Source organism: Lupinus angustifolius, chromosome LG15 (genome assembly GCF_001865875.1).
Source record: "Lupinus angustifolius cultivar Tanjil chromosome LG15, LupAngTanjil_v1.0, whole genome shotgun sequence".
Classification (NCBI taxonomy): domain Eukaryota; kingdom Viridiplantae; phylum Streptophyta; class Magnoliopsida; order Fabales; family Fabaceae; genus Lupinus; species Lupinus angustifolius.
Genome location: NC_032023.1, coordinates 2,668,340 through 2,689,189, shown reverse-complemented (window position 1 = coordinate 2,689,189; position 20,850 = coordinate 2,668,340). Strand labels below are relative to the sequence as shown.

General features: G+C 32.9%; 3 protein-coding genes across 8 annotated transcripts; 1 reads left to right on the top strand and 2 right to left on the bottom strand.

Moving 5' to 3' along the window:
- On the bottom strand, positions 538–5,311 carry LOC109328490 (DNA-directed RNA polymerase I subunit rpa49). Its single transcript, XM_019561975.1, has 5 exons — positions 5,230–5,311; positions 4,190–4,604; positions 3,966–4,106; positions 1,589–1,897; positions 538–1,106 (listed from the first exon to the last, which is right to left on the bottom strand). Exons 2-5 carry the CDS (start codon positions 4,598–4,600, stop codon positions 699–701), a joined length of 1,269 nt encoding a protein of 422 aa, XP_019417520.1. The 5' UTR covers positions 4,601–4,604; positions 5,230–5,311; the 3' UTR covers positions 538–698.
- On the top strand, positions 8,217–15,190 carry LOC109328595 (CTD small phosphatase-like protein 2). Of its 6 annotated transcripts, none has more exons than XM_019562131.1 (7): positions 8,217–8,304; positions 9,827–10,100; positions 11,310–11,437; positions 11,913–12,012; positions 12,941–13,462; positions 14,173–14,510; positions 14,721–15,190. In XM_019562131.1, exons 2-7 carry the CDS (start codon positions 9,920–9,922, stop codon positions 14,877–14,879), a joined length of 1,428 nt encoding a protein of 475 aa, XP_019417676.1. In that variant the 5' UTR covers positions 8,217–8,304; positions 9,827–9,919; the 3' UTR covers positions 14,880–15,190. The 6 variants fall into 6 exon arrangements, with proteins under 6 accessions (XP_019417676.1, XP_019417680.1, XP_019417674.1 ...); XM_019562135.1 differs by having other exon boundaries at positions 8,217–8,308; positions 9,829–10,088; XM_019562129.1 differs by having other exon boundaries at positions 8,217–8,308; positions 9,829–10,100.
- LOC109327331 lies at positions 16,533–20,850 on the bottom strand. The gene is made up of 4 exons (XM_019560429.1): positions 20,629–20,850; positions 19,496–20,223; positions 19,291–19,389; positions 16,533–16,774 (listed from the first exon to the last, which is right to left on the bottom strand). Exons 1-3 carry the CDS (start codon positions 20,699–20,701, stop codon positions 19,297–19,299), a joined length of 894 nt encoding a protein of 297 aa, XP_019415974.1. The 5' UTR covers positions 20,702–20,850; the 3' UTR covers positions 16,533–16,774; positions 19,291–19,296.

Here is a 20,850-nt window from a genome sequence, read left to right as displayed (position 1 = left end):
AAAAAACTAAAAATAATCTAGTACATAAAACATTGCAAAATATTATGTATTGTCTCTTATTTTCTGTTTCACTGCTGAAATATTGCAATATTCATATTATCATAGATTACATGTACACAATAGTACGATTCAAACACAAAACATAAAAGTTTTTTTACATAAATCAGACATGTTAATTTGTAAGATATCATATTTTATAAAATTGCTACATTGTACTCAAGTGGTGAGAACATGAATTACTTTCATCATACTTGGTCCATGAATTACTATTGCTACCCGTGGGCCACCATGTCCGCCCAAAACGTACAGGCATGCCAAAAATATCTGCATGTTCTTTGCTCTTTATTTGCTTTCTGCACTTTATTGTCAATGCCTCAGATATTATCAGATTATTGGGCCAAAGGCCCAAATTATAATCACCATTTGTACTATATGCTGTGTTTAATTCTTATTAATCTTGGTCTCAGATGAATTGTGTGAATGTTTTGGGCATTGCTTTTAGGTTTAGAACAGAAACAGGATTCATACATATAATTGTGTATGATGGTAATTTCACAATCACTTTCATAATTATGAAAAATACAAAACATGGTTCAAATGTATGCAGATAACATAATAACTTGAACGGGTTGGATAGCAAGTTTTCATAACTTGATTTGTGACACATGTCCAAAATAAGAAATGGAAAGGCGATCCCTCTATCTTTTTCGCTTCCTCGATGACAAAGTAGGAAATTTAAGAGGAACCGGAAGTGTGGCGTAAAACATGTTCTTATGGCGTATAATTTTGCAACCCAGATGCTCATAGCGTTGTCTCACCGATACGGCGATCATCCTCAGATCCTTTGCTATATCGGTGTAGTCAGTTCTGAAATCATCGGTGAAAAGAGTTAACACCAAGACATAAGAATTGAGAAGATCAATCTTCTCAGGAGGAAGCCTTTTTGATTCAGTAATAGCGAACAATGTTGAGAATCTATGACGCAGAATGCTGGGGATCTTATGACTCTTCGCGGAGGAAGCATCCATAGAATGCTGATCTTTGAACTTTATAAGATGATTGATGTATGAGAATATGCAAGAGAGCTGCTTCTTTTCTGACTCATCCTGTAAACATATAAACATTATGCACTATCAGTTAAACATCTTGCATTGTCATTTTCAATCATCATAAAAAATGTTGGGTCACAATACTACCAAAAAACACATATTTAATGATGTATGATTAGTTCTAGGTTGATGGTGTATAAAGATTTTACCATGACGATTCAAACAATATTTACTGCGAAAAAATTCAACAAACTCAGTATTTTAAAAATGGATTTAGTACTGAAACTTAGTTCAGATCCAGCATCTTCCACAATAATAGCATTTGGGTAAGTAATGATATTTAACTAATGGATCACCTTCAGCAGGTGGGGTTCATTAAAAAATTTGTTTCTAAATTCGAAAATGTTCATGGAAATACATTCTTTAATTATTACCACTAGTACAGCATAACAAATTTTCTCAACTCAGATAGCTCTAAATGACCAAGTATTACTAAAACTAAATTATTTAAGAAAAAAAGGCTTTATTTGTACTGGTACCTGAATATTTCTTAACCTTTGTATCCTGTTGTGCACAAAAATTGGATAAGCACTAAAGTCTGCTTCTCCCACATGCAACGTATTGTAAATGTCATCAAGGTAATCCCACTCTCCTTTAAGAATGATTTTGTCCAGTACATATGCCTTTTGAGGTGTATCTGCAGTAGTATCATATGGTGGTATATTCCGAAAAACATTAGCATCTATGCTTGCAAGAGCCTTTTTGTTTACCACATCTTTCTTTTTCCCATCCGCATTCTTTGGAGAATCAGGTTCTTGATCTTGTTGGAGAGCCATCCTCTTTTTAACCTGTGGAACGATCCAAATTCAAAGAATCGCAGAGATTCCAATATAAATCAGCTGAACCTCGTTTAAGGATTAATATTAGGAGATTGAATCACTTGAGTTTATCAATATGTGATTTCATAGATGATATATCACTAAAATTGTAAGTTGAGGGAAACACCAAAATGTGTTTTCTGAACATATGGAACGGAAACTGTTCTAAAGTCTCTGAAAAATGCCTATTGATATCTCATCAAAAAGAAAACAACTATTGATCCACCTCACAGGGCTATACAACTGACAGTACACTCTTAATTGACTTAATTAAGGACTTTTGATGGACTTTTAGATTACTTTTAAAAACCTAGACCCCAAAATACAAGATGAGAGTTACCTAGGCTTAGCTTAATTAAAATATCAAACACAACCATAACTCATAACAAGTTAACAATGACTCTAGCGTTAATGAAATGTCTATTAATCTTACACTTCTTTTTCTACATAGTTATACAATCAAATTATCTTTATATGTTATAATTCATACAAATCTAAATTTAAGGGAAGGAAAATTGCTTGAAATTGTTTATTTTATTTTACATTGATGCGTGGAGAAAGGGTTAGAGAAATAGAAAAGATAAAATTACAGAGGGAAAAACTACAATCTAATCCATTTACTATATAAAGAACATTTGCTTGAGAGTTGAGAAAGTACATTCAAAGAAAGATAGTATATCATTCCTCCTAAAAAATTGGCCTACAAATCCTTCTAAATACATAGGAAGGTGGCATGTGTCACAAAGTAGTACTTTGCTCGTTAATGATTGTTTTACAAGTGACACATGTCACTTTCTGTATAGGAGGATTTGTAGGCTACTTTGGTAGGATGATATGCCGATTAAACTAGTCATATTAAAAATTGGCCAGAGCATATTTAGCCTAAACACTGGATATATTAAAGTTAAGTAGTGAAACGATGACACAAGGATTCCAATGTTTTTTATTTCTTTTTGACTTGGTATCTCTACCTTCAGGCTAGGGTGGTGGTTAGGTAAAGCCCTCCCCCAAAGTGCTGACACCAAAAAATATTTTAGTTAATTAAATAAAAGGGTGAAACATTTTTTTGATAAATAAGAATATATATTGAGAGAAGAGAACAGTACAGAAAGGAGGATAAAAAATCCTCAAGAGCTAAAGATTAAAAAGTAGGCTAATTATAAAGAGGTCCAAAAAAAACCATAAAACATGCAGCAGAGAATGTTAATCCCTTATTCTCTGTGCAATAAATTGATGGACTTCCATGGAAAGACTTGAGAGACATGTCTCTCTCCCCACTAGGCATGGCCAAGCCAGCACTCACAAACATGAAGAGGTCTGTTTGAAGCTAAAGACATGCAAATAAGTGGGATTTCTAAAGATAGGTGCAGATCAAAACCAAGAGGGAGAGGAATTTAAAGTTAGTCTGCATGGATTACAGCCACCGTTTGTTTTATTGGTAGAATCACTACAAGCTTGATTGCTAATAAGGATTTAGGAAATGTAATTTGTAATGAATTCAAACTACATGAAAATAGCACGAGAACGATGGTCTTGGGCTGCATATAATAAAGACCTCTTGTCGAACTTATGTTTTTCTAAATTCCACCACATTCAAAGGGAAGAGGATACTAACCATAGAATTGTCAATCAAGTTCACAAAGCAACATGAATAGGTAGGTGTTTGGTTGATTATTTCTTTCATTTTATGGCATCCAGAATATGTTAAGTGTAAAGCTTTTATACTTATACCCTCATGCTGATTCCTTAAGGTTAATTAAGGAAAGGGAAGTTAAAATGTGCTAAGTAGTGAAACCTATTGTTAACTTCAATTTTCCACACTCTATTTCATTTTGTTATTTCTGTCCTATTCCAGGCTTACTATCAGGATTCATATTTCAGAATATCAGTGTATCACCATTGCTAATCTTAGTTTGCTTTTACACTTCAATATATCTACACAATCAGACACTAATATCACATTTTTCATGCGGGATTGAGAATTTTGTTTTTTTAATAGGAAGGCAAGCAAAAGGGTTAAAGACAAGTAAGAACATACCTTCTCTATGTCCCTCTTTGTTCCAAACATAGCAGTAGTCTGTCTAGCTTTCTCTGCCGGAGTTAGCTCTTCAATTGTCGAGTTTGCAGGCTCCTTATCAGCAGCTCCCAAGCCTTTAACTTTTGGTTCCAGCCTGAATATCTGAACAACAACACCCACTAATAAGGAAGACAAATTATTGACTTCCAAAACAACAAAGCATTTTTTATCTCTTCACAATTTACCTTATTAGCAGCAATAGGCACAACTTTCAGGGTCTGAGTTTCCTTGTCAAAAACACCAAGTGCATACATGGCACGGTATCCGGCGGCAGCTTCACCGGAATAACTTGTTCCAACAAATTCTACAGGAGACCCAGCAGGGCTGACCACAAGCTCCAGCCTTTTGTTCATGGTCCTGTTTCGGTAAACCTGAAAACCTGTGGAAACAGACGTCTTGACAGGATCGAATCCAGAAGGAAAATAGCCAACAATAGGAGCTGTTTTATTGGGGTGCTCAGGGACGACTTGGACCTTGGTCTGAACCGTAACATGTTGTGAAGGACCAGGATCACTCTTCTTCTTGTTCTTCTTGTTCTTGACCTTCTTCGATGGTGTCTCGAGATGGGATTTTGCATCTTCAGTCTCCGAGTCCATGATACTGCATCATATTGGGGAAAATAAGAATTACAGCAATTAATACATAGACCTGGTTGGAAAGTCTTCTTCATACATAATAATATCATATATTAAACAGTAAATAACAATATAATATGCATGCATCAAAAACCCAAACAGAGATAGCCATCTGTTCAATAAATCATAACAATAAATCCAAATAGGATACCCATTCTATAACTCTTTGATATTCTGAATTTCTGCTCAAGTTCAATTTCAAAATCTGATAACTTGTGGAGTTCCTATATTCACATAACCAACAATTCCAGAGAAAAGAGTACTCTAACTAGGTTTATTCATGGTTTGGTTAGCATGACTAATTTCCAACGCAATTTTCCAAACCAGTCTTGACCTATTTTCTGAAGAAATTTCTAAATTAAATTTATAAGCAATCCTTGTTACTGGGACTTTGGAACTTCATATATATATATACAAAAACCCTAAAGCATACAGATTAATAAATTAAGATACAATAAGAAAAGTAGGGTTCTTCATAATCCACACAAAAAACATGGAATGTGAAATACGTAGAGATAATAAATATATATATATATATATATATATGTAGAGATAAGAATACATATAGAAGAAGAAGCACTAGAACTAACCAGAAGAAGAATAACAGAAACAAACAAGATTTTGCAAATTATGTCTCAATGGTTTAATGTGATGAGAAGAACTAGGTTTAGGTTTTTTTAACAATAATTGGGCTGGGTATTTATTTGAGGTAATTGGGCTTTTTTTTTGAATAATTTTTATTATGTAATAATTATAATTTTTTTATTTTCAAGTTAAACAATAGTCAACAAATAAAATTGTTCTTGCAAAAATAAGGTGAAAATTTAATCAATAAGCTTTTCCAAACATGCTACTACATTGGTCCAAAGGGAGCTACAATTTTTGGACATGCAAATTGCTTGCATTTTTATAATGCTTTTAACACCTTTCATTCATGTTAATCAGTGATATATATATATATATATATATACACGCTGTATAAAGAATTATAAACTCATACATCGTTGTTGCAACATAATTTTCATTTTTGTCTTTAATTATTACGAGGAAAAAACGGATATATTGAAAGTGTAAGAGATTTTTATATTATCACTGCATTATTATCATTCGTATTCTATCATCATTGACTGTGAAATAAAAATAATAAAAATAATAGATAATATATAAATCATTACACTATCAATACATAGATATTACACTCAATTATTAGACCAATTTTGACTAGTTCTTATCATTGGACATAACATTAAACTAGAAAAATTCAAGATTAGCCTAGTGGGTTTAACTAGACATTAAACTAACGAGGTTCGAGTGAAATTGATTGGTTTAACAGCTCTATGACATTGTGGTAATATTTAAAAATTCTAAAAATAATAAATTTGGATCTTACAATTAATCATAGATGATTAAGAGTTAGTTATTTGTCACATGATAATTATATGTATGTATTTTTTAATTTTTAAGATTCAATAGTTCATATTAATTGTTCTCATTTCTGATAATAAAACATTATTCACTTGAGTGACTCACTAATTCCCTATATATATCATTTATGAGGCAATAATTCACTTTTCATTGACAATAAAACAGATTTATTTGAGATGCAAAACATAAAATTGTTGTGTTTAGTAGAAAATACAGGCCAAATCAAACATATGCTATTTGAATCAACACTCGTTTTATACAAATTGATTTCATAACATTCTCTTCTCTGTATTATATTTTTATAATATTTTATATATTACATATTGGTGGTATTAAAACTAGTCAAACTTTAAGTAACTAATTAACCAATTCATATACCAAACTGGTTGACATTTTGAATTGAGTGTAAAAAAAAACCAACATGACTTAGCTAATTTTTTACGATGTAATTATTGTCTCACAAAAAGAAAGACGAATCATAAGGTCATAGATTCATTATTAATTCACCATCACCCATTACATTACTAAAAGGGCTCGAGAAAAGTCTAACTACATTTTGTAATCATATTTAATTTTAAGAAGCCCTAAAAGCAATACACTCCCATTGGGAAAAAATATATATAGATGCCCTTTTAAAAATTAAAGTAAGAAATAATAAATTATGAATCTGAGATCATTATTAAAATATAAGAAAAGCTCAAGGCACACATTATACCATCAATGAAATAAGCAGAATGAGTAATTGCACCCGCTTAAAAGAAAATAAATTTTAAGAAAAAATACCAAGAGCATAATTATTTTTAATAATTATAATATCATTTTATGATTATGTCATTTTTCTTGTGACCTAAGAAAATTTGTAGTTTGATTTTGTTAGAGTATAAATTATTTTCTTCTTAAAGAAAGTAACATTAATTTGGAATAAGAAGATGAAAATTTTGTCTAAAAAACACAATATTTTCACACATTAAAGTATAGATGGTGATGAAAACTGAATATGTAAATATCCGTTCGAATCCAACCCGAATTTAAAGGAAAAAACCTGATGTGATTGAGTCCAGGTTTTACCCGAATTCAAATTTCAGGTTCGGGTTCAAAATAGTTGATACCCTACCCAAACCCGCCCCAAACCCGATAATATACATAAAATTATATAATTAGACATAAATATATATATAAAACCTATATATATAACCTATATGTATATATATATATTCAGGCGGTTTCCTATCGGATTTGGGTTAACCAAAACTCAACAGGTTCGAGGATGATATCATTATTTTCAACTCTGCTTAATTTAGGTTCGAGTTTTGGATTTCGAGTTCGGAGTTAAGTAAGCATAAAACTGACCCCAATCCACCATGTTGTCATTCCTATGATAGAGTTGTTAAATTATTTTTCTAAAGTTAATGTACTTCTTTTTTATTCTTAAACATACATTTAGAATACTCATGAACATGAAGAAACAAAAAAGCTACTTGTTAAAAAAAATTCTACCCTATTTATTGTTATAAATTTCTTCTAATTCCATATTTTTATTAATCTTATATTCTTATAAAGGTATTCTATAATCAAGTTTTTTTGTGCTACAATGTATCATTCATTTTATGTGTAAAGAACTAATCTCTTTCATGACATGTGACTATCCATTCTAACAAATGTCATTCATATGAATTTAATCATTGATTTTTTATCATTATAGTAATCTAATCGGAACTAGTAAACCAATATATTTTTAGTTCATGAAGTTGAAAGTATATTTAAAAGGGCACTTACATTAAAATAGTTATTGTTTCCAAAATGCAAAGTGCACTTGGATGAAGTTTGACCTCAAAGTTTCAAATAGTGTCCACAAGTACAAAAACTTTTTCCATAAGAAGGAAAACGCTTGGACTTCATTTCATTTCAACTTTTCTAAACTCTCTTTACTTTCAACTTAAAAAAAAAAACAAAAAAACAAAGTAGTGTTCATGCAAGTGGGTGACCCACACGCGCATCAAAGTGCGGTGAACAAACATCACTCCCTCCCCACCAATAAGCCGAAAAAGCTCGACAGCACGTGTCAACGCGTCACGCTTAGCTGGTTCCACACGCCACGTGGCACATTCCCAACGGATGAATCAAAACCATGCACCCGCACCAGATTCCGTCTCACTTCTCTTTCCTCTTTCCATCTCTCTCTCTCTTTCTGAAGCATACAATGTAAGGAACAATTCTAGAGAGAGAAGCTAGAGAGAGAGAGAGGTAAATTCTCTTTTTTTTTTCAACTGTCACTTTCTAACATCTTTTCATCATAATTATTACAATTTTATTATTATTATTTTTATCTTTGAATTGTTTGTTTGTTTTTTTGAAGTTATGTATTATGTATTACTACTACATATTTGAAAAGCTTGAGTATTTTTTGGTTATGGGTTTATGGGGGTTTAGAGAAAAGTTTTATGGTTCTGTTTGTTGCTACTATGTTTGTGTTTTGTGACAACTTGACAATTGGGTTTTGCTTAATTTTGTTGGGGTGATTGTCAGGGTTGACTTGGATTTGTGGTGTTAATTGGTGAATTTTGTGTGTTTTAGAACATGGGCTTTAAGATTCTTTCATTTTTGTTGTTGTGAAATTGAGTGTGCTGGTTTTTTTATGTGCTTTTACTTGGATTTCTAAGGTCTATTAACTCAAGAAACATCAACTAGAAAAAGCTCTGACTGAATATAATCCTTGATTTAGTGTTCTAATTGGTGACCTTTTGTGTTTCTGGGTATGCTGCTACTTCTGTGGGCTTTTCAGTGTTGTAGAAAGAAAAAATAGTCTGCACTTGATTTCGGAGAAAGCCAATGTGTTTTCGGATGTTTTGGTGGATTACTGGTTTGTGGATGAAATGATGGATTAATGAGGAGCTTATAGTTCTTGTTTCAAAACAATACTTTTGTTTTTTGTTTTTGTATGTTTGTAATATCTTGTTGTATGTGTGTAGTATTTCTAACCTGTTTATGAAACTCTTTGCAAGAAACACTATTTCTGTGATTTATGTGTTTGTGGTGGGAGTGATTTGGATGTTTTGAGATTGATGCTGATTTTTGTTAGAAACCTAAAATGCTAGACTCAAGAATGTATTGCTTTTGAGATGAGAGATCAATCAATTTAGAATATAAATGTTTTTTATTGTTGTGAAAGGAGTGATCTTTATATTACTCAAATAATGTTTTGGTTTGACTTGGTAAGTTGACTGCTATTTTTTGTTTTCTCTTCATAGTAAAGTCATTCTTAGGTGATGGATTTTACTTATATGGCCTCTTCATTGTTTACGAAGTGTTATGTGTTTTAGTGATCTGATGTTTTGATTAGAGGAATAGTAATATATTTCAAATTTCACCTAGTGAGATTAAGGCTTGGTTTTTGTTATTGTTGCTGCTTGCTTTGGTTTGGAACAATCTCTTCTAAGTCTCATTATTGTTCATCTTGTATTTCAAAACTCGTTATACTTATAACGAAGACATCTTATCGTACTTCATAATTTCTCTTATCTCTCTTCTTATAATGATTTAACTTCTTTTACAACCTACAAGATGAAAAGACTTGGCCTATCAGTTTTCAATTCTGAATTGTACATTTACTTCAGTGGTAACCACAAAAATGTTTTGCTTAATACTGATATAGAAAAATTGCTTGCTTCCTCTGCCATGCTTTTCTTATCCTCAATGCATATTTGACCTCCACTCTACATATTATATACTTGTTAAGTCGGTATCCGTGTTCTCATTTTGTGCAGCACCTCTGTTGCTTTGATTGTCTACAGGGTCTTGGTTCCCCACAAATGTGCCCAAAGCAAGATTGTTGTACCTATTGTAAGCACAACTCAAATGCCATCCCTAAAAATGAAGAGCAAAGTAAGCACGAGCTGTTTAACAGAAACACAGGATCTTCACGTGTGTCCGAAATCAAAAATAATATCCAAAAATCCATGCTCTAAAATCATGATTTCTGCTCAAGTGGCAGAAATAGACACTACTGTTCAATGCTGCCAAGACGGTATGCAACAACGTGAGATAGCTCATGGCTGTATTCAATCTTTCTTTGAGATTATGTCCATGTATCTGTGTTAATTGTTCATTTTAGTGGACAATTGACGACTTTGTGTTCATAATATATGAAAACCTAAGAATAACTGAGGCTCCAACTTTAGGAAGATATATAACAATTGTTGCTGATATACCTTGCTGATAGATCTTAATTCGTTTCTTAATTAAGAGAAGGATGACTGAAGTGTTACATGTGAATTTTGACATTCTAATAGGAAAGTTAAATTCAACAAACATCTCAGCATCTGTTGCTTATGGATTTGTATACTCTAACGCGAGTTTTTCAAATGACCGACTCATGTGAAGAGAGACAAAGATGGAGAGTGACACGGGCCCTTCTGCATTGGGTCCAACATCCCTCTCCACTCATGGTTTCACAAATTGTTCTATGCAAGGCCTTTGTGTCATTCTCTTATCACATAAGTGTGTCATGCGAAAAACTCACATGAAAGGATGTGTATGTTTTTCTTAATGACAAAATGAAAAGGCAAGGAAAGGACAGTATAAATAGAAAATGTGATTCCTACCATCACCGTAATCCTTGCAGACAAAAAATGGTTTGTCAATATTTTCCTTGCTCATGTGAGTTGAGGCTTCTTAGCCACTTAGATAAGGAGGTAAAGAACCACATGCAATATTGATTTATGATCCAATTTAAAACATTACAGTTTGGTTTCTGCTCCGCACTTTAGAGCAGTTCTGAACATGTAGCCTTAAGGTTTCTTCTAGGTAATAAATTTCTTCTTTTGTCACAAATGGTAAAAAGGGAGAGAAGAGTTAAGTGTAAGTTATCAGAATTTTTGGGGCAGAGTTTCCGAAGTTGCAGTTATACTGCTTCTTAGTCGTTATATTATTAGTGTTTTGTGTAAATGGTTTGTTTTTGAATAGAAAATAATTGTCTTGGTGAGATTCATAAGGTAAGAAAAAGTAATGCTTAATCTTTTTGACTGACTAGAGTGGCCAAATATGATGTAAAGTAGACCTTATGCAATTCTTTTTCCATCTTCGGCAGTTTATTTCCTTTCTTGATATAGTTAATTGCTGTGCTGCACAGTAGGTTTTACTTTCTGTATACTCACAATCTTCCTTATTTTATTGGTTTGTCTTTAAATATATGCTGGAATTTATTTTAATTCCTAGCATTTGACTGTTCTTAGTATTTCTTTTATAGTTTCCGCAAGGACACTGCCCAAAGACATTGCAAGTGATCAGTCTATTGACAATAAAGTATTCCTGGATAATGACAAATCTGAGTCCCAGCACCAATTTTCCGTCTGTTCCTCCGTCATGGGAAGAATGGTAGAGTTTGACTGTATTTGCTTTAGAAAATATCCTCTTATTGGAAGTGTAATTTTGTCTAGTTCACTAAGTTCCTTGTTTTTGTTACTAACCTTCGAGTCATTGTTTAATTGAAGTCATATAGCCCTTCGTAAAAGTTTCCCTTAAGTAATGCATTCACAGTTTACTAGATGCAGTCCTTCTAATAGTAAGCCATAACATTCACTTATTAAATTGTTGGTTTAACTTATACACTGCTTATTTTAAAACTTTCCTGTTGGAAAATTCAAATATAAAAAAGCATTTGAACCATTGTGCGGGTTATGAAGCTTCAGTTCAATTCGTTGAAGCTTAAATATTTTCCTTGGCATTTCAAATATAGTTTCAGATTTCATGTTTACTTTGATATTATATGTCCATAATTATTCTTCACTGTATTCATGACATTTGAACTTTTTCATTTTCCACAGCTGATGTAGTTCTTTTTTTCTTCTAGGAACTAACCAATCCATGTACAGCAAACTTAGAAACAATTTTTTCTCCTGCTTTTGAGCCAATTGAAGTTCATTCACAACATCATACCGAAAAAGATGCAGGTATGACAACTCTGCTCTTTGGAAGTTAAAATGGTGGCTTATCGGGAGAGTGAGAGGAGCAAGCTCTGACTATTGGATCATGCATATGTGACCAAGATTAACTTTTGCACACACAAACAAACATACATAAATCATATTTATATAAGGCATGTATGCAAATTTGTTCTTCACTAGAGACTCCAGGAGTAACCTGCACTTCAGCTTTTTTGCTCAGATTCCGTAGAATATGTTTGACATTTTTTTTTAAAGATGGGAAATAAGTTTTAATGTGCAACACTTTGAATATTTCATTCTTAATAACTTCTTGTGAATTGGACTTCTTACATATGTTCCAACCTCTTGAGTGAATTTCTTCTGTATCTGATTGTGTGGCTTTGGGAATTTATGCATCTTCTCAACTGAAATACATTGCCTTCATATTCTGAACAAATTTTGATTATTTAAGAGTGACATGTTATGTGGAAAAGTAGTTTTCCAGAATCGCACTCCGTTCCATTATCTTCCTAAACATAAGGGATCTATTGCATAAAATGTCTTCTGTTGAATTGAAGGGTTTTAGATAGGAAAAAAAGAAAGGAGAGAATAGACAAAATTGTCGTGAATTGCTTCAATTGCTCAAGTTGCTTAGGTTGTTTCCATTGCTTAAAAATGCACTAGCATATGAGTATTTATAGGTGCTTTATATGCCATATGATGATGTGATACATAGAACCTACTAATACCTAACATTAAACCCCAATAAAGAAAATTGTAAAATACACCTGACTAAAAATATAATATTTGACATAAAATTTTATAAATTGTAGTCAATGAGATTTAAGGCCCAATTCAATTTCCTTATTAGACATGTTTGGTTTTAAAGCTTCTATCTTCTTGATTGAACTGCATGCATCACAGTATATTGCTATTTATACGAATTCTCTTGTAGGCCGCATTGGTGATACTGACATGCTGGGAGTTGGAGTTGATGAGGGAAGAAGCATATGTGGCTATGAAACATGTGATGTGTCAGACTTCTACATTTCTGACATGATCATCACAAGCTTACCCTTTGGTGGAAATGCCTTCGATGATGATATCATTGCAACCAGTTGCTTATCTGATTATGGTTCGGCTGAGCCGTCCATGTTTAATGCATGTGAACAGTACATGATCTTGCCTGCTCTTGAAGATGATGGTAAAGTTAGCAGGACTTCTGATATCGTATCATATGAAGAAGCTGTGCTGGTTCAAGAAGATGCTAGCCTGTATTCGGCTATTGGTCAGATAAGATCCTACAACCCGGAGTCTGATGTTAAAAATGACTTGGATAAGGCAGAGTCCTTTGATCCGCAGTCATTTATCAAGAATTCACCAGAATTATCGGAAGTAGAACTAAATGGCCAGAACGCGTTGATTCCTAAGCAATCTCCAAGAAGAAAGTCAGTAACCCTAGTTCTTGATTTAGATGGTAAGAAACTAAGTTAGCATGTTTGGTAGTGACCATACTAGAAGCATGAATGCATGATATCACTCAGATAAATTCAATAATTGAGTGATGAAAAGGAAATAAAAAGACTCATAATAATATGATGGTAGATTAATATTGTGAATGATTTGATGTATATTACAAAATGCTAAAACCTACTTATATTAATGATTAGGTCAAGTACTGATAAGCCCAAAACCACTGATGCAACTAGGCTCCTAAGTCCTAACCATAATTAAATTAGGAAACACATTACGAAAAATAAATTAATGAAAGTAGAAAACATGTAATATTGCTTACTTAATTAGACAACTAATTAACTCTAAAATATATTCTTAAGATCTTATAAAGTTTTCCGAGTGTCTTCAGAGTATGTTAGACACACTAAAAGAGAACAATCATATAAATAGTATGTACTCCACAGATCATAAATTGTAGCTGAAAGATAACTTAGTGAGTGTTGACAACAATAGTGCCTTGTAGTTGTAGATGCAAGTAAATCCAGTGAGACTTGAGAACTGAATATTATTGAGAATTCATTAATCTCACTATATAGATATTTTAACTGACTTCTTTGAGCATCTCTTCAAGATAAAAGTTTATTTTCCTTTTTTTTCCAATGTTTTTATTTCTTTTTTTCCGGATGAAAATCTTAATTAGCTAACTCTTCCATAATGCCCTCTTATGTGCAGAGACGCTTGTTCATTCTACATTGGAACATTGTGATGATGCTGATTTTACATTTACTGTATTCTTCAACATGAAAGAGTATACAGTATATGTAAAACAGAGGCCTCATCTCCACACATTCTTCGAGAGAGTATCAGAGATGTTTGAAGTAGTTATTTTTACTGCCAGCCAAAGCATATATGCAAATCAACTTCTTGATGTATTGGATCCTGATGAAAGATTTATTTCTCGCCGGGTGTATCGAGAATCATGCATTTTTTCAGATGGAAATTACACAAAAGATCTTACTGTATTAGGTGTTGATCTTGCAAAAGTTGCCATAATTGATAATTCACCCCAGGTAGACACTTTGTCCCTCTTATTTTGTTGGTTCAGTTAAATGTCTTCCATTTCTTTTACCTCCCTATTTTAAAGCATTTTTTAATTCTGTTGAAATATTGTATTCTTTGCACAATGTTATGCTGAATCCAAAGTGAATTATTTGTTATGCTGAATCCCAAATGAATTATTTGTTATGCTGAATCCTTTTCGCTTTTGTAATACTTTTCAGGTTTTTCGGTTGCAAGTGAATAATGGTATTCCAATAAAGAGTTGGTTTGATGATCCATTAGATTGTGAATTGATGTCATTACTTCCCTTTCTAGAGACCTTGGCTGATGCTGATGATGTCCGTCCTATCATTGCTAAGAGATATGGTAACAAAGAATAAGGTTTCTCTTAGACCAAATTTAGCAGCTCTTTTTTTCCTTATAGGTTTAAGATAATTTGGCCTCTAATTACTAATTAGATGCTAAAGTGTCCTTTCTCTTTGAGTCTGATTGGTTAGTCCACAACTGGTTTCCTTTTCTTCTCTTAGTTAGCATATTTGAAGTTCTCTATTTCTCTTGAAAGGTATTTATAGCAACATCTCTTTTTTCTTCTCTCCCACCTCTAATCCCTGTATAGTTGAAGATCGTATAATCCGTATGAGTGTACATGAAATGTTATCATATTAAGAAATATAGTTCGTAATGTTACATATTTCATCTACGGCATTCCTTGTCGACTATCATGTGTGCTAATGGAAATTGATACTGCTATCTAATTAAGTTTTACTTTCTCTTTGTTATTATCCATTGTTAGATATAGAATCCATTTATTCACCTTCACCTAGCAACTTAATCTTTTAGGAGACATGGTACTAGAGATCCTATAACCAATATGCTACCAAGCAAGGGTGTGAAAATAATCATAAGATACAATAAGGGCTAGGAGTTAGTAAAACAAGCTTTTGGACTTCTACATGAGGAGGGGAAAACTAGAACTATTAGATCCATTCTTCGAATTTTAGATGAAATGATAACTTGTCATTAGATCACCAGGCTGCTACACTTGTTACGAAAATAATATTAAGCGAACATTCGAACTATACGCAAGCAAATCGAAACTTGGAAAGATAGAATGGTAACTTGTTATGATATAATTTGACATTATATGCTCTATGGAATGTGTGCTGATGACGACGTGATTCCATCTGGGATGGAAGAGTAGTGGTTCTGTGAAATGTTTTTGAACTTTCGAACCCTCCTTTAGGTTTAATTTCAAGCTTTTATCCTACTAAGTAAGGTCGATTACATGGATCGAACAACGTTGTAATGCTCTATCGTAAATCATTCATTGACTTTATGGACTTGAACATGAGGATTGTGTACTATTTCTTTCATGATTTTGCATACATTGTCTGCAGGTAAGAGAAGAAAATTTTAATAGATTATCCCTCTAAAAGTTGTCTAATAGATATGTAAATTTTGATTATATAGTAGTTTTCAGGTATATGATAATTGTCTTGCCATAATATTTTACCTTTTTTCACCTTCTTTCCCTGCACCAAGGTGGTGCAAAAGTTGTAAAATCCCACTTGAGATGTTAAGTCATTGTTAATTAATTATTGGTTGTGTGAATATTTGATTGAGCTATATGAACAATATAGGGTGAATAAAAAGTTTAAGATGAATTATTTTTAGATTATAGTTCATCTTTCATGAATTAGTCGCATCTTGTTGTGCTTAATTCATTATCATTGCTTCCAATTTATAAGGGTCCTTTAACATTCACTAAGGTAACTAAGCCACACCATGTTCCCTAGAAGCACCCTCTTAATTCAAAAATAACTTTACACTAACAATATATCGATATTAAAGTCATTGTAATCACATAGATGATATTCAGATTTCTAAGCTGCAAATATATATGGTCACATTTCACATAAGATGATAAACATTAACCAGAAAAGAACCTTCATATAAATGTTCAATGCTCTACATTGTAAAAGGGAGAAAATAAACAGAACTAAGGGGAGCAAAAATTGAAGACTAAATAGAAATGTTGAGGTGAAACTGTTAGTAACACAATTACTACAACAGAATCTCACTGTATATAAACCTCATTTGGATTATATAGTTAGGCCTTTTGCCTATTATTTTTTGGAAAATCTCAAAGAACACATGTAGATCAAAATATCACAATTTTCTGAACAAATTCCTAAATCTTCACAAGGTTATCAGAATGTATGCTGGTACTGAAATGATTCCAAAAGACAGCATTATCAGAATGAATCTGCATTATCTGAAATAATCCATTATCATCATTATCAATATTGATGGATACACTTGCAAATAATCAGCATGCAAACACAGCAATACACAATTAGACACAACACTTCTTATATTAAACTACATAAACAAACCACTGGCCTCATGCAGCTAGGAAGGAATATAACTGAAAACATCTACCTATCAAATCAAAGTTTAATAAGAGCACCTGTAATTATTCGTTAATCGAAAAACATGTTTCTATCTCATACACTAGAAGAAGGGTAATGAAAATAGTTAAAAGGATCTATTCATGCTTGAGTTACAACAATAATGTTAGCCAAGAAAAAATGGAGGAAATGTATTGTTTTCACATATAAAACTAAGAAGTGCAAATGCAATAACTGAATCCTTTTTGGGTACAACAAATATGAACATTTCATCAACTCAGTTTAAATCATAACAGATTCTCGCTTTGAAATACTAAGCACACATTTTATTAATACTAGAAGAATCATGTCAATCCTGTAATACATTAATCCAGATCATAACAAGGATTCTAGCTTCACATTAACAAGTGCACAATTTTCAAGAGCTCATTTGCTTAAGCTTCAAAAAGGCGATTCTAAAATAGCGGCATTCATCGAATGGCTTTTATATAAATCTACAGCTGTTTTGCGTTATAATTGTACGAGATGATTTGTTACGTTTTCTCCCCCTTTTGCAGGAACCTTTTTTTAAAAGCTGAAAGATATAGCTTCTCATAAAAGCTAAATAAACAGGCCTTAATTCTACAAGGATCACAGCATCCAGTGTTATATTCTATCTGTAATGATTAGGCTCATATTCCACCAATCATTTTCCAATGGTGTAACTAGGAATGCTAACATATTGTTGAGTATAGACCTTTCTGTAGCATGCTATTGATGACTAAGATCAAGTTAATTATCATGTAGCAACTAACTGGTTCATACCAGCATGCATTCTCTCAGTTCCTGAATGTCCGAAAGACCGAAACTACCAGGTCACATAACAAAATATCAGGCCAAACAAGAGGCTGAAGAAATTTTAATGCTGCAATACAAGCAACTCATGAGAAGATTGAGAAAATTTGATCACTGTAAAGTTTAAATAGAAAGGAAAACCCTTGCAAATGAATAACAATAAAAATTAAGGATTTCAATAAGTTTTGCAGGAACTCTGAATTATGGTGCACAACATCAATAGGGATTGATAATATGAAAATTGAGATATCAATCTTAAATTACATTCAAGAGATTCTACCAAAAACTAAATAAATAAATTACATTCATGAGAGAAATGGATCTAAACTTACATAATTAAGATAATTTATTTTCTCTACCACCTAATATTATGCAAGTAACCAAACACTTGATGCAAAGCAAACCACTCAATTTCATGAAATCCAAAATCAAGGGCACTTTGGTTTAAGGACTTCAAGGTTCAAAATGTAGAACTAATTTTAGGGTCATGTCTTGAGCAGTAGGACTGTAGGAACTAATTTAAAGAAGCTAAATATAGCAATAGATTAATTTTACGTCGGCTGAAAGCAATAACCCAGTGCCAATCCTGGACTGTTAATAACATGGAATGAGAACAAAATCTGAAGCTCTACAAGTAACTCACAATTACTTTTTGCAAGTGAGATTTATGATACAACATTATGTCATTGTTTGATCCACGTAGCCGAACTAACCTAGTCAGAAAATGCTTGGTTGTTGTTATTTTGATGTTGTTCTTTTCTTTAGTGAATCTGCAGTAGCAGTAACTACAGCAAAACTCGGGCAGAAATCTTGAAAAATCATCACAAATTTAGCAGATTTCCACCATTTTTTTTTATAAGACACTTTACATTTTTAATGCAATATATATTATTTTTCCCATTTGTTGTTTTAAAAAAAGTGTCTTATAAAATGCAATATTATGCGGGGGAGTACACGGAGTTAGTTACATGGCATCTCAGTGATTATAAGACACTTAGAATGAGTGAGTGCAATCATTGATTAGAAGAGAAGTGTGAGGGAGAGCCCAGGTCTCCCGAATATCCAGACTGGAGAGGAAAAGAATCGGTAATCACATTGTTCATCTACACTTTATATCAATTCTCTGGTTCTGTATCTCTTTGTTACATTCCAGAATTCATATCAGTAAAGTGATCCAGTTCTATTAGTTTGTGTAATTGTGTGGCCATATGAACCCTGTAGAGTTATCAAAAGTTGTATTCCTCCGGAAAAAACTCAACAACCATGTATATTTATTTATTCAGCATTCAAAAGCAATCATAACAGAATTCTTTTCTCCAAGCATTGCTTCCATTTACAAAACACCAAGTAAGAAATTATTAGATGATTTATTTGTTTATTTATTCAGCTTTTACAACATAAAGGTCATTATTAGATGATGATCAAACCAGTTAGCAACAATGTAACATGGTAAGAAATTAAAACTATTACAAACAGATGTAACGCACATAAAGTAAGAAACTTTTGAAGTTGGCAGTTAATTTTCTGAGATTAAATAACTTCCAACCTGAATTTATCTGTCGGAGCCTGTTAAAACATCGAACAGTCCACAACAATTCAACCAGGAGGTCTTTCGCACAGCACGTGGAGCTGATGTTATCAAAGGCTGCATTCAGCAAAGAAAAACAGACTTAAAGTAATTTTCAACAATGAGAAATTCACAGGGTGTGTCTGATCTCTGATGGAACTTTATATGTGAGAAAATGAAAAACCTGTTTTTCAGAGCATTCTGGAGTGTCATAATCATTAACACGATCTACAATATCGGAGCTAGGGTGTACTTCATTCCCATTTTTCTTCATAGAGAGATCAATTGGTCCTACTTGTGAGGCCACCGATTTCACTGGTAAAGCACTGCCAGTATCACTGCATTTCCCTTCAGATATAGAGGCCACTGCTTTGACTGGATCAACATGGGATTCCAGTACTGAATTACCGGTCTCCACAACTGGTGGATTCTCAGTAATCGACGTCATTTTGGTGTGTGAATAATCAATGGATTTAACCAACTCATCAAATGTAACTGCTTCCTTCACTAAATCATTCGACCCATCTTTTGCATTCTCAGTGACGGTCTCATCATTTAAGCCAATGCTGGTGTTTCCATTACTATAATCCGATTCCTTGGCAGACTGAAGGTGCGCATCACTTACATTTTCTCTCTCACTACTCTCCTCAGATTTCAAATCCCTCACAACACCATCACCACCTTGCTTTCCTTGTACGGCTTCGTCAATGTTAACATCACTCGGGGATTCTTCCACGGATTTGGCATCAGCAGCAGATGGTTGAGCAGGAAATGCCTCATTCTCTTCCACATCTCCATTCCCTTCAGTGAATGGATGTTGATGGTCATCATCATGGTCACTATATGAAGGTGAACTACCCTCACCACCATCTCTTCCTTTCTCATCACCATGAGACTTCAACTTATCATTTCCTAACAATTGTTATTGAATCAATCAATTCCAATGCAATTTATCAATCAAACAACCAAATTAACATATAGTCAACACTCAATACTACCCCGATACATATAATGGTGCAAGACCCCGCCAGATCCCTAAAAAGATAAAAAGGTTAAAGGTTCAATTTCTGGGAGACACTTGTCAGCATGGATAGTACGCACCCCGAACAAAAAGATTAGTTCCTCACCTGTAGAATTAAACATGCAATCTAATCCAATCTCATTTGAACAATAAACACATGTAAGAAGCATATTCCTAAAAAACGAAAGAAAGCAAAACAAGAATAACTAACACATACCCATTAAACCAAAATGACCAAAAACAACAAAAAGAAATTAAAAATTAAAAATTTAAAACAAAAAAAATGGTGGGGGAACCTTGAGGGTTAGTTTTTGTTTCTTTTTGTTTCTTTTTTTTGGCAGCTTTTCTCTTCTTAGCACCTGGTGGCATGATTGATTATGATAGTAGAAGCCTCAAATGGTGTTCCCACTATTGTGAGTGTGAAAATGATTAACAAAGATCTTGGTGGGTATGAGAGAAATTGTTATTATTATCAATACCTTAATGGGAGTTACAAAGAAAACATAATCTTTCATCAA

Bases quoted from the DNA above. Each gene is read 5' to 3' on its own strand.
- LOC109328490 (XM_019561975.1), bottom strand. From the start codon at position 4,600: ATGGACTCGGAGACTGAAGATGCAAAATCCCATCTCGAGACACCATCG. The intron at 4,107-4,189 runs GTAAATTGTGAA...GTTGTTGTTCAG, and splicing joins TGCCTATTGCTGCTAATAAG to ATATTCAGGCTGGAACCAAA. The intron at 1,107-1,588 runs GTACCAGTACAA...ATATGTTTACAG, and splicing joins AAAGGTTAAGAAATATTCAG to GATGAGTCAGAAAAGAAGCA.
- LOC109328595 (XM_019562131.1), top strand. From the start codon at position 9,920: ATGCCATCCCTAAAAATGAAGAGCAAAGTAAGCACGAGCTGTTTAACA. The intron at 10,101-11,309 runs GTGAGATAGCTC...TTTCTTTTATAG, and splicing joins CCAAGACGGTATGCAACAAC to TTTCCGCAAGGACACTGCCC. The intron at 13,463-14,172 runs GTAAGAAACTAA...TCTTATGTGCAG, and splicing joins CCTAGTTCTTGATTTAGATG to AGACGCTTGTTCATTCTACA.
- LOC109327331 (XM_019560429.1), bottom strand. From the start codon at position 20,701: ATGCCACCAGGTGCTAAGAAGAGAAAAGCTGCCAAAAAAAAGAAACAA. The intron at 20,224-20,628 runs GTTCCCCCACCA...AACAATTGTTAG, and splicing joins AACAAAAACTAACCCTCAAG to GAAATGATAAGTTGAAGTCT. The intron at 19,390-19,495 runs GTTTTTCATTTT...TGCTGAATGCAG, and splicing joins CAGAATGCTCTGAAAAACAG to CCTTTGATAACATCAGCTCC.